At 48.8% G+C, this 11,026-nt stretch overlaps 1 protein-coding gene across 2 annotated transcripts in view; it reads right to left on the bottom strand.

Annotated features, from left to right (window-relative positions):
* Nucleotides 1-2,898: 2,898 nt before the first annotated feature.
* ggt5b (gamma-glutamyltransferase 5b) overlaps nucleotides 2,899-11,026 on the bottom strand; it is an 88,224-nt gene continuing 80,096 nt past the window's right edge. For both annotated transcript variants that reach the window (XM_080208587.1, XM_080208588.1), the window contains exons 11-12: nucleotides 6,062-6,172; nucleotides 2,899-3,535 (exon numbers count right to left, since the gene is read on the bottom strand). In XM_080208587.1, the coding sequence (XP_080064713.1) occupies nucleotides 3,389-3,535; nucleotides 6,062-6,172 (258 nt within the window). In that variant the 3' untranslated portion in view covers nucleotides 2,899-3,388. The remainder of the gene's footprint in view (nucleotides 3,536-6,061; nucleotides 6,173-11,026) is intronic.

Genomic DNA, 11,026 nt, shown 5'->3' with positions numbered 1-11,026 from the left:
TATAAGTGTAGAAGCTACGTTGATTTTTTTAACCAAAATTATCCACAATGTGCAATTTATGGCAGGATTTTTTGGCTTAGCGAGCCTGTTAACGGGATTTTGTGGTCTATCCACTACCCACCCCGCCACCCCATCCCCACCATCAGCAGAACATCCCGCACAGCGAGAACAGTCAGAGATCTGGCCATCGTACAATTGAACTTAACTCTGTACTTTTGACATTCATTTCAGGTGTGTGAAATGAATGTGGGAGGCCAGACGCTCCCGCCCTCTTCAGTCTAATCATTGGTCCCTGTACATGAGCGCTGTCACCATGTAGAGAGTATGAAATGGACCTTAGCTCTCATCAATGTCCAAGCTACAGCGCGAGTGGCATGGTAGCACAGTGGGTTAGCACTGCTGCTTCACAGCTCCGGGATCCTGGGTTCGATTCCTGGCTTGGGTCACTTGTCTGTGTGTGGAGTTTGCATATTCTCCTCGTGTCTGCGTGGGTTTGCTCCCACAGTCCAAAGATGTGCGGGTTAGGTTGATTGGCTAAGAAATTGCCCCTTAGTGTCTAAGGATGCACAGGTTAGAGGGGATTAGTGGATGATATGGGGGTAGGGCCTGGGTGCAGACTCGATGGGCCAAAGGGCCTCTTTCTGCACTGTGGGGTTTCTATGAATAATGCATTTTACCTGAGAATCACCACTACTTCACTTCCAGCTAAGCTGTCGCACTTCTTGGCTTTTTTTACCCCTTCAGAGTAACCCAACCACAACTTTTTGAGATTTGGTTAATTCCGGATGAAAAATAACCTCACCTCAGCTCTCTCTCCTCCGCCGAAGGGATAACTCAGTCAGTTATTTGATGGAAGCCGGTTGAGATAGAACGTCATCGCTCCGAAACGTTGACCCGGATTTTCAACAGAATCGTGGGAGATTTTGCGGCGTATCCAAAATGGTCGGCGGAGCCAGATCCGGAACATTCCTGCACTCATTTCCAACAAAGGGGGCAGGATATGATTCATATCTGAGGGAACCAGGAAAGTGGATGAAGGGAATGCGGTGGATGTTGTTTACATGGACTTCAGTAAGGCCTTTGACAAGGTCCTGCATGGGAGGTTAGTTAGGAGGGTTCAGTCGCTGGGTACAGATGGAGAAGTAATAAATTGGACTAGACATTGGCTCAGTGGAAGAAACCAGCGAGTGTTAGTGGAGAATTGCTTCTCTGAGTGGAAGCCTGTGACTAATGGTGTGCCACAGGGATCAGTGCTGGGTCCATTGTTGTTTGTCATCTATATCAATGATCTGGATAATAATGTGGTAAATTGGATCAGCAAATTTGCTGATGATACAAAGATTGGAGGTGTAGTGAGGAAGGTTTTCAAAGTTTGCTGAGGGATTTGGACCAACTAGAAAAATGGGCAGAAAAATGGCAAATGGAGCTTAACGCAGACAAGTGTGAGGTATTGCACATTGGAAGGACAAACCAAAATAGAACATACAAGATAAATGGTAGTCGTTAGCGTGTGCCTAAACTGGACCAGATACTGGGCAAGACGACAGCTCAGTGACTATCGCTGATTGCTGTGCAGATACATGGATTTGGGCCGGTGTCTGTGGGAGTTTGCGCATTCTCCCCGTGCTTGCGTGGGTTTTCTCCGGGTGCTCCGGTTTCCTCCCACACCCCAAAGATTAGGCTGATTGGAGGTAATAAATTGTCCCTAAATCAGTTTCCCTCAATCTGGACGGCCATAAGACATTAGACAGGGGGGAGAGGGGGACTGGTGGTGTTGAGATGGCGGCGCGGGCTCGTTGGGCTGAAGGGCCTGTTTCCCGGGCTGATTTTGTTCTTTGCTCTTTGACTCTGATAGTGCGATGGCAGTGTTATCACAGTGGAAGTGCAGTTCACTTCCGAACAATACTGAGGGGCAGAGAAACCTCGGGGTTTCCACAAACGGCCACAGGCAAAGTTGATGAGGCGATTGGAAAGTTGCTTTGGTTTTTCTAAGTGGAGGCGCGTGCTAGAAAAGCAAAATGACGACACTACAACATGTATAGATCACTGGTTCAGTGGGCTTCAGCTCGGGTACTGTGGATAGTCTTGGGCATCAGGCTTCAGGAGAGCTGGAAAGGCCTGAGACGAGGGCTTTCGCGGACGTTCTCAGACGTCCTGAGGGCTTCAGTTACGGAGCGAGATTGGGCCCGTTCTCCTTGGATCGGTCGTGGCTGAGAGATGACCTCGCAGGGACGGTGAGGAGTAAAACGAAAACCTCTTCCCTCAAACCCTGAGGTCGTAGGTTCTAAAGATGTCGTAGAGGTGGGACGTTTTTGGCCCCCCCTCAGTGAGGGTTGGGGAAACGCTACCCGAAAAAGGTGGCAGAAAGTTACGGGAGAAAATGGGCCGTGGGGTTTGCTTTCAAAGGGCGAACGTGCGCTGTGTCTCTTGGGGGACAAAGATGTGGGGGTCCTCGTTCATTAACTACAAATAGGAACCGCTCAGGAAAAAAAACAGACACAACGAATAGTTACTTGATTTGAGGAGACCAGGATCCGATTAAAAAAATCATCTACACTATTAACGCTAGGCGAATTTATACAAATATAAATGAGAGATGAATGAGAGAATGTATCCATCGGGTTAGGTTGATTGGCCGTGCTAAGAAATTGCCCCTTAGTGTCCTGGGATGGGTAGGTTAGAGGGATTAGTGGGTATGATACGTAGGGATATGGGCCTGGGTGGGATTGTGTTCAGTGCTGGGGCGAAGACCTCTCTCTGTACTGTAGGGTTCTATCACTCATTGGCCCACACTATCCCTAACCCTAACCCTGGCGCACGGAAGATTGGGATCGAAAACAAACTAAATACGCACGCGCCTATTCAGGTCTTGCTGAGCGGCGGGGCAGGCTCGAGGGGCCTACTCCTGCTCCCATTCCTTACGACGCTCTTACGGCACTCAGGAACAAAGTAACTCCCACTGGTATACACAACATTAAGGCGTAGTTTACAGCGCAGGGAACAGTAACGTCTCTCTTTTGGCAGTCTTACATTGTGCGTGTCCTGTCGGAACGTGGTCCCCGTTTCTCTCAAGTTCATTTCCTGGCCACATGTTCCAAAACCCTTCCACGTCGCAGCGACATCAGTGCAAACACTAGGGGCGGACACCCAAGAAACGAAGGCAGTTCGGGTTCAGTCTGATGAAGTACACCGAGGCTGGTGGTTGGACAGTGGACGTGGCGCTGGGGAGAGCGGGTTGTGAGGTTCGCCTTCCGAATCAACCGGAAGAAATGGTCAAACGTTCTCGCCTTGTCTGGGTACGAAAAACTGGATGAAAAGGCAAATGTTCTGTCTCCACTGAGTTTTTGTACAAGTCAGCCAAATCCGATGGGAACTCCACATTGCAGTACTAATATCCGGCAGATTTCCCTCTCTTCCTGGCATCGGACACTGCTTCAACACAACCGCTACTTCGATATATTCCTTGAACAACAGACGGTAGCGGAATGGGCAAACCCTTAACATGACCTCTTTCCTTCATCTCATTCTGAACCTCCTGTCCAGAGAGAAAAAAAAAATCATAGAACACTACGTCACAAACAGGCCCTTCGGCCCACAAGTTGCGCCGATCGTATCCATACCTACCAGGCCTATCTATAACCCCCAATCCCATTAAATCCCACGTACTCATCCAGAAGACCCCAGTGAGTTCGCCTCCACCACCACGGACGGCAGCCGATTCCACTCACCTTTTGAGCGATAAACTTACCCCTGATGCCCCCACTCCGATATAGAAACCCTACAATACAGAAAGAGGCCCTCCGAGTCTTGCACCAAACACAATCCCACCCAGGCCCATATTCCTACATATTATACCCACTAATCCCCTCTAACCTACACATCCCTGGACACTAAGGGGCAATTTCTTAGCCAATCAACCTAACCCGCACATCTTTGGGCTGTGGGAGGAAACCCACGCAGACACGAGGAGAATGTGCAAACTCCGCACACACAGACAGTGGCCCGAGCCGGGAATCGAACCCAGGACCCGTGAAGCAGCAGTGCTAACCCACTGTGCTACCGTGCCACGCAATTTCATTGGGTATCTTGCCAGGTCACCTCAGGAGCTAGACAAGTGACACATGTAGGGTGACACAGAGTCTCAAGGCCCATTTCCCTGGGTGGAAAATGACAGTGTCTACACCGTTCCCGGAAGGACATTAGTTAAGGAACCGTTTTGGTTTCAGAGGGCAGTCAGACAGGTTTCACAGGTCACTCCATGCTGCCTGACTGGACTAAAACCCCCCTATCCTTCTGGGGACCATATCCCTCTATCCCCATCCTATTCATATATTTGAATATATGTGGCGAAAAACTGCAGCAGGCGACGGTGCAGAGGGACCTGGGCGTCCTTGTACATGAGTCGCAAAAACCCAGCCTGCAGGTGCAGCAGGTGGTCAGGAAGGCGAATGGGATGCTGGCCTTCATAGCGAGGGGGATTGAATATAAAAGTAGGGAGGTCTTGCTGCGGCTGTATAGGGCATTGGTGAGGCCGCAGCTGGAGTACTGTGTGCAGTTTTGGGCGCCGCACTTACGCAAGGATATTTTGGCCTTGGAGGGAGTGCAGAGGAGGTTTACTAGGCTGATACCGGAGTTGAGGGGGTTGAGCTATGAGGAGAGGCTGAATAAACTAGGCTTGTACTCGTTAGAGTTTAGAAGAATGAGGGGAGATCTCATTGAGACGTATAAGATGATGAATGGGATGGATAGGATAGAGGTGGAGAGGCTCTTCCCGCTCAAAAAAGACAGTAGGACTAGGGGGCACAGCCTCAAGATAAAGGGGGGGGCGGTTTAGAACGGAGTTGAGGAGGAACTTCTTCACTCAAAGGGTGGTGAATCTCTGGAATTCTCTGCCCGTTGAAGTGGTGGAGGCTGCCTCGCTAAATATTTTTAAGACGCGGGTTGATGGGTTTTTGATAAGAGAGGGGATTAAGGGTTATGGGGAGAGGGCGGGAAAGTGGAACTGAGCCACGACAGATCAGCCATGATCTTATTGAATGGCGGGGCAGGCTCGAAGGGCTAGATGGCCTACTCCTGCTCCTATTTCTTATGTTCTTATGATGAGCAACACCAGTCCATTCCCCTCTCCCAATACTTGCTGTTTACTAGGACACCCAGATCCCTCTGTACCTCTGAGTTCCACAGTCTAAATAAATAAAACAACCATTCTTCCTGCCAAAGTGGACAAAGTGCGCATTCGCCCACATCCCACTCCACTTATCCCTGCTCACTTAGCCTTATCCATTTCCCGCTGCAGAATCCTCGCGATGGAGACTTTGTCTCATCAAAGCAAATCTCTCTTCGTTCGAATCATTGAGATGGGTTTCAACTTGCTAAGGCTCACTTAGAGGTGAAGCTTGTTGGAATGATCACAGGCACTTGGGAGGGGCTTTGAAGGGTGGGGGCTGGACGGTTCCCCCCCCACCCCCCTCAAGGTGAAGTCAGTATAGAGCACCCCACCCCAGTCCCCACTGCGATGAAGTTACCCGCACATTTTTGAACTGCGGGAGGAAATTCTATGAAGCTAGGGGACGATGTAAGGGACGAGGGAATAGAGGGTGATAGTGATAGGCTTAAGAAAACACGGTGGCACAGTGGGTTAGCACGGCTGCTTCACAGCTCCAGGGTCCTGGGTTCGATTCCCGGCTCGGGTCACTGTCTGTGTGTGTGGAGTTTGCACATTCTCCTCGTGTCTGCGTGGGTTTCCTCCCACAGTCCAAAGATGTGTGGGTTAGGTTGATTGGCTAAGAAATTGGCCCTTAGTGTCCAGGGATGTGTAGGTTAGAGGGATTAGTGGGTATAGTATAGGGGTAGGGCCTGGGTGGGATTGTGTTGGGTGCAGACTCGATGGGCCAAATAGCCTCTTTCTGCACTGTAGGGTTTCTATGATCTAACGCACAGGGTCCGTAATTCATCGTTTCCTTCCATTGAGACCACGGGCAATATTTGCGGTCACAAAACTCAAGAAATATATTGTCCAAAACTCAGAGGTATATTGTAATCTTCAGTTCCTGGAACTTACTTCATCAAATCCATTTTCAAACCGCAACACATTCGAACCGTTGACGTAAAGTCTCTGTTTCTGAATGGCACCAGTCATGTCAAGTCCAAACCACAGCTTGTTCATAATGACCTGTGTCCAAAAGAAATGAGGTCAAACTTCACTTTATCCCCAGAAGCTTCACACAGAGAGACAGAGAGAGAGACAGAGAGAGACATGTAAGATAATGAAGGGGATGGATAGGGTAGAGGTAGAGAGATTCTTCCCGCTTAGAAAGGATAGCAGGACTAGAGGGCACAGCCTCAAGATAAGGGGGGTGGCAGTTTAGATCGGAGTTGAGGAGGAACTTCTTCACTCAAATCTCTGGAATTCTCTGCCCGTTGAAGTGGTGGAGGCTGCCTCGCTAAATATATTGAAGTCACGGGTAGATAGGTTTCTGATAGACAGGGGAATTAAGGGGAGAAAGCGGGAAAGTGGAACTGATCAGTTTAAACTGATTCAGAGGGGGGGTGGGATCCTGGGTAGAGGGGGTGAAAGTGAGGGGGGCATAGATGGGGACTGCAATGCACGGCATTGTGAGGGTGGGGTGGAGCAGGGTTTGAAATGTATATACTTTAACGCGAGGAGTATTCGCAATAAAGTGGATGAACTTGCAGCGTGGATCAGTACCTGGGACTTTGATGTTGTGGCCATTTCAGAGACATGGATAGAGCAGGGTCAGGAATGGATGTTGCAGGTTCCGGGGTACAAATGCTTTAGTCGGAGCAGAGAAGGAGGTAGAAGGGGGGGTGGGGTAGCATTATTAGTCAAGGACTGTATCACAGTGTCAGAGAGGAAGTTTGATGAGGACTTGTCTGTTGAGGTAGTATGGGCTGAGATTAGAAATAGGAGTGGAGAGGTCACCCTGTTGGGACTCTTTTATAGACCTCCTAAAAGTTCTAGAGAGGTTGAGGAAAGGATTGCGGAGACGATCCTGGTTAGGAGTGAAAGTAATAGGGTAATTGTTATGGGGGACTTTAACTTTACTAATATTGATTGGAATAGCTATAGCTCTAGCTCGTTAGAGGGGTCAGTTTTTGTTCAAAGTGTGCAGGAAGGCTTTTTGACTCAGTATGTAGATAGGCCAACTAGAGGTGAGGCTATATTGGATTTGGTGCTGGGTAATGAGCCAGACCAGGTGCTAGACTTGGAAGTTGGGGTGCATTTTGGTGATAGTGACCACAATTCGGTTACGTTCACCTTAGTGATGGAAAGGGATAGGCATGAACCTCGGGTCAGTAGTTTTAGCTGGGGGAAGGGTAATTATGAGGCCATTAGGAGAGAATTAGGAAGCATAGGTTGGACTAGGAGATTACAGGGACTAGGAACGTCTGAAATGTGGAGTTTTTTCAAGGAGCAGCTACTGCGGGTCTGTGATAGGTATGTCCCTGTCAGGCAAGGAGGAATTGGTAGGGCTAGGGAACCGTGGTGTACTAAAAAAGTTGATTTGTTGGTTAGGAAGAAGAAGGAGGCTTATGTTCGGATGAGACGTGAGGGCTCGGGTAGTGCACTAGAAAACTTTAGATTGGCTAGGAGGGAGTTGAAGAGGGAGTTAAGAAGGGCTAAAAGAGGACATGAGAAGACTTTGGCTGATAGGATTAAGGAGAATCCTAAGGCGTTCTATAGGTATGTCAAGAACAGAAGGTTGGTTAGGGCAAGATTAGGGCCAGTTACAGACAGTAGGGGGAAGTTGTGTGTGGAACCAGAAGAGATTGGAGAGGCATTGAACCATTATTTCTCTTCGGTGTTCACGCAGGACGATATGAATGTAGCTGAGGAGGTCACTGGGGTGAAGGGGTGTAAAATAGAAAGTATTGCAGTTGATACAGAGGATGTGTTGGATATTCTAGAAGGGTTGAAAATAGATAAGTCCCCTGGTCCAGACGGGATTTACCCTAGGATTCTATAGGAGGCAAGAGAGGTGATTGCAGAGCCACTGGCTCTGATCTTCAGGTCGTCGTTGGTCTCTGGTATAGTACCGGAAGATTGGAGGATAGCGAATGTTGTCCCATTGTATAAGAAGGGGAACAGAGACTTCCCTGGGAATTATAGACCGGTGAGTCTTACTTCTGTAGTGGGCAAGGTTTTAGAAAGAATTATTAGGGATAGGATTTATAGTTATTTGGAGAGTAATGAATTGATTAGAGATAGTCAGCATGGTTTTGTAGCGGGAAGGTCGTGCCTTACTAACCTTATTGAGTTCTTTGAGAATGTGACCAAAGAGGTGGATAGGGGTAAGGCAGTAGACGTGGTATATATGGATTTTAGTAAGGCGTTTGATAAGGTTCACCATGGTAGGCTTCTGCAGAAAATGCAGATGTATGGGATTGGTGGTAATTTAGGTACTTGGATCAGGAATTGGTTAGCAGATAGGAGACAGAGGGTGGTGGTTGATGGTAATTATTCATCATGGAGTTCGGTTACGAGTGGTGTGCCTCAGGGATCTGTTTTGGGGCCACTGCTGTTTGTAATCTTTATTAAATACCAGGGGGACACTTAAATCCCAGGGGGACTAGTATCTTGGCGGGAAGACTGGCTAAGGCTACCGGGGGGACTTTAAACTAGAAAGGATGGGGGGAGGGAACTGTGATGGGGAGACTGGGACGGAGGAGGTTCGCTCCCAGGTAGGGGAGGACTGCAGGCAGTATGGGAGGGAGGTTAGACAGGCGGTGGAGATGGGAAATGCCCAGACTGAGGGGCTGAAATGTATATATTTTAATGCAAGGAGTATAGTGAATAAGGTAGATGAGCTTAGGGCGTGGATAGCTGTTTGGGATTGTGATGTGGTGGCCATTACGGAGACTTGGATGTCTCAGGGACAGGACTGGGCACTTCAGGTGCCAGGCTTCAGGTGCTTCAGGAAGGACAGGGAGGGTGGCAGAAGGGGTGGTGGAGTGGCACTGTTGATCAGGGATAGTGTCATGGCTGCAGAGAAAGAGGATGTCGTGGAGGGATTGTCTACAGAATCTCTGTGGGTGGAAGTTACAAACAGCAAAGGGTCAAAAACTTTGCTGGGTGTAATCTATAGGCCGCCCAATAGTGACAGGGAAGTTGAAGTGCAAATAGGGAAACAGATTCTGGAGAGATGTTTTAATAACAGAGTTGTCATGATGGGAGACTTCAATTTCCCAAACATCGACTGGAATATCCCTAGGGTAAGGGGTTTGGATGGGGAGGAGTTTGTTAGGTGTGTTCAGGAAGGTTTCCTGACACAGTATGTGGATAAGCCTACGAGGGGAGAGGCTGTACTTGACCTGGTACTGGCGAATGAACCAGGGCAGGTGATGGATCTTTCGGTAGGAGAGCATCTTGGAAATGGTGACCATAATTCTATCTCCTTCACAATTGCGTTGGAACGAGATAGGATCAGGCAGGCTAGGAAGGTGTTTGTCTGGGGTAAGGGGAGATACGAAGAAGTCAGGAAGTTACTTGGACAAATAAACTGGAAGGAGGCGTTCTTAGGGAAAAGTACCGAAGGAAGGTGGCAGATATTCAAGGAATGTGTGTCTGGAGCTCTGAATGACAACGTTCCGATGAGACAAGGGGGTTTTGGTGGGTCGAGGGAACCGTGGTGCACAAAGGATGTGTTGAACCTAGTCAGGAAGAAAAGGAAGGTGTACAAGAGGTTCAGGGAATTAGGAGAGGTTAAAGATCTTGAGGAGTATAAGGACTGTAGGAGGGAACTTAAAAGGGAAATTAGGAGAGCCAGAAGGGGTCATGAGAAGACCTTGGCGGGTAAGATTAAGGAGAATCCCAAGGCCTTCTATAAATATGTGAAAGGTAAAAGGATAAGAAGAGAAGGGATAGGACCTATAAAAGGTGAGGGGGGAAAGGTCTGTGTGGAACCAGAAGAAATGGCGGAGGTGCTTAACGAGTACTTCGCCTCAGTATTCACAGTGGAAGCTGATCTGGGAGATTTTGTTATGGATTTCCAGCAGATGGAAAGGATTGAGTACGTGAATATTAAGGAGGAGGATGTGTTGGAACTTTTGAATTCTATCAAGGTAGATAAGTCGCCGGGACCAGATGGGATGTACCCCAGGATACTGTGGGAGGCGAGGGAAGAGATTGCAGAGCCCCTGGCGATGATCTTTGCGTCGTCAATGGAGACGGGAGAGGTTCCGGAGGATTGGAGGATTGCGGATGTAGTTCCTATTTTCAAGAAAGGGAACAGAGATAGCCCGGGAAATTACCGACCGGTGAGTCTGACCTCAGTGGTTGGTAAGCTGATGGAGAGGCTTCTGAGGGACAAGATTTACGAACATTTGGAGAGGTTTGGCATGATCAGGAATAGTCAGCATGGATTTGTCAAGGGCAGGTCGTGCCTTACGAGCCTAGTTGAGTTCTTCGATAATGTGACTGAACACATTGACGAAGGAAGTGCCGTGGACGTAGTGTACATGGACTTCAGCAAGGCGTTTGATAAGGTCCCCCATGCAAGACTTCTTGAGAAGGTGAGAGGGCATGGGATCCAAGGGCCTTTGGCCTTGTGGATTCAGAACTGGCTTGCCTGCAGAAGGCAGAGAGTGGTTGTGGATGGGTCTTTTTCTGAATGGAGGTCAGTCACCAGCGGAGTGCCTCAAGGATCTGTTCTGGGACCCTTGTTGTTTGTCATTTTCATAAATGACCTGGATGAGGAAGTGGAGGGATGGGTAAGTAAGTTCGCTGATGACACGAAGGTCGGTGGTGTTGTGGATGATCTGGAAGGATGGCAAAAGTTGCAGCAGGACATAGATAGGATGCAGGACTGGGCGGAGAAGTGGCAGATGGACTTCAACGCGGATAAATGTGTAGTCGTCCATTTTGGCAGAACCAACGGGATGAACGAGTACACTATCAAGGGCAGAAGTCTGAGTAGTGTTGAGGAGCAGAAGGATCTTGGGGTCCGGGTCCACAGGACTCTTAAATCGGCCTCGCAGGTGGAGGAGGTGGTCAAGAAGGTGTATG

This window comes from Carcharhinus amblyrhynchos, chromosome 20 (assembly GCF_965287045.1).
Source record: "Carcharhinus amblyrhynchos chromosome 20, sCarAmb.v2.hapA, whole genome shotgun sequence".
Lineage (NCBI taxonomy): Eukaryota > Metazoa > Chordata > Chondrichthyes > Carcharhiniformes > Carcharhinidae > Carcharhinus > Carcharhinus amblyrhynchos.
The sequence above is the reverse complement of the archived record's forward strand: the minus strand, read 5'-3'. Positions and strand labels throughout refer to the sequence as shown.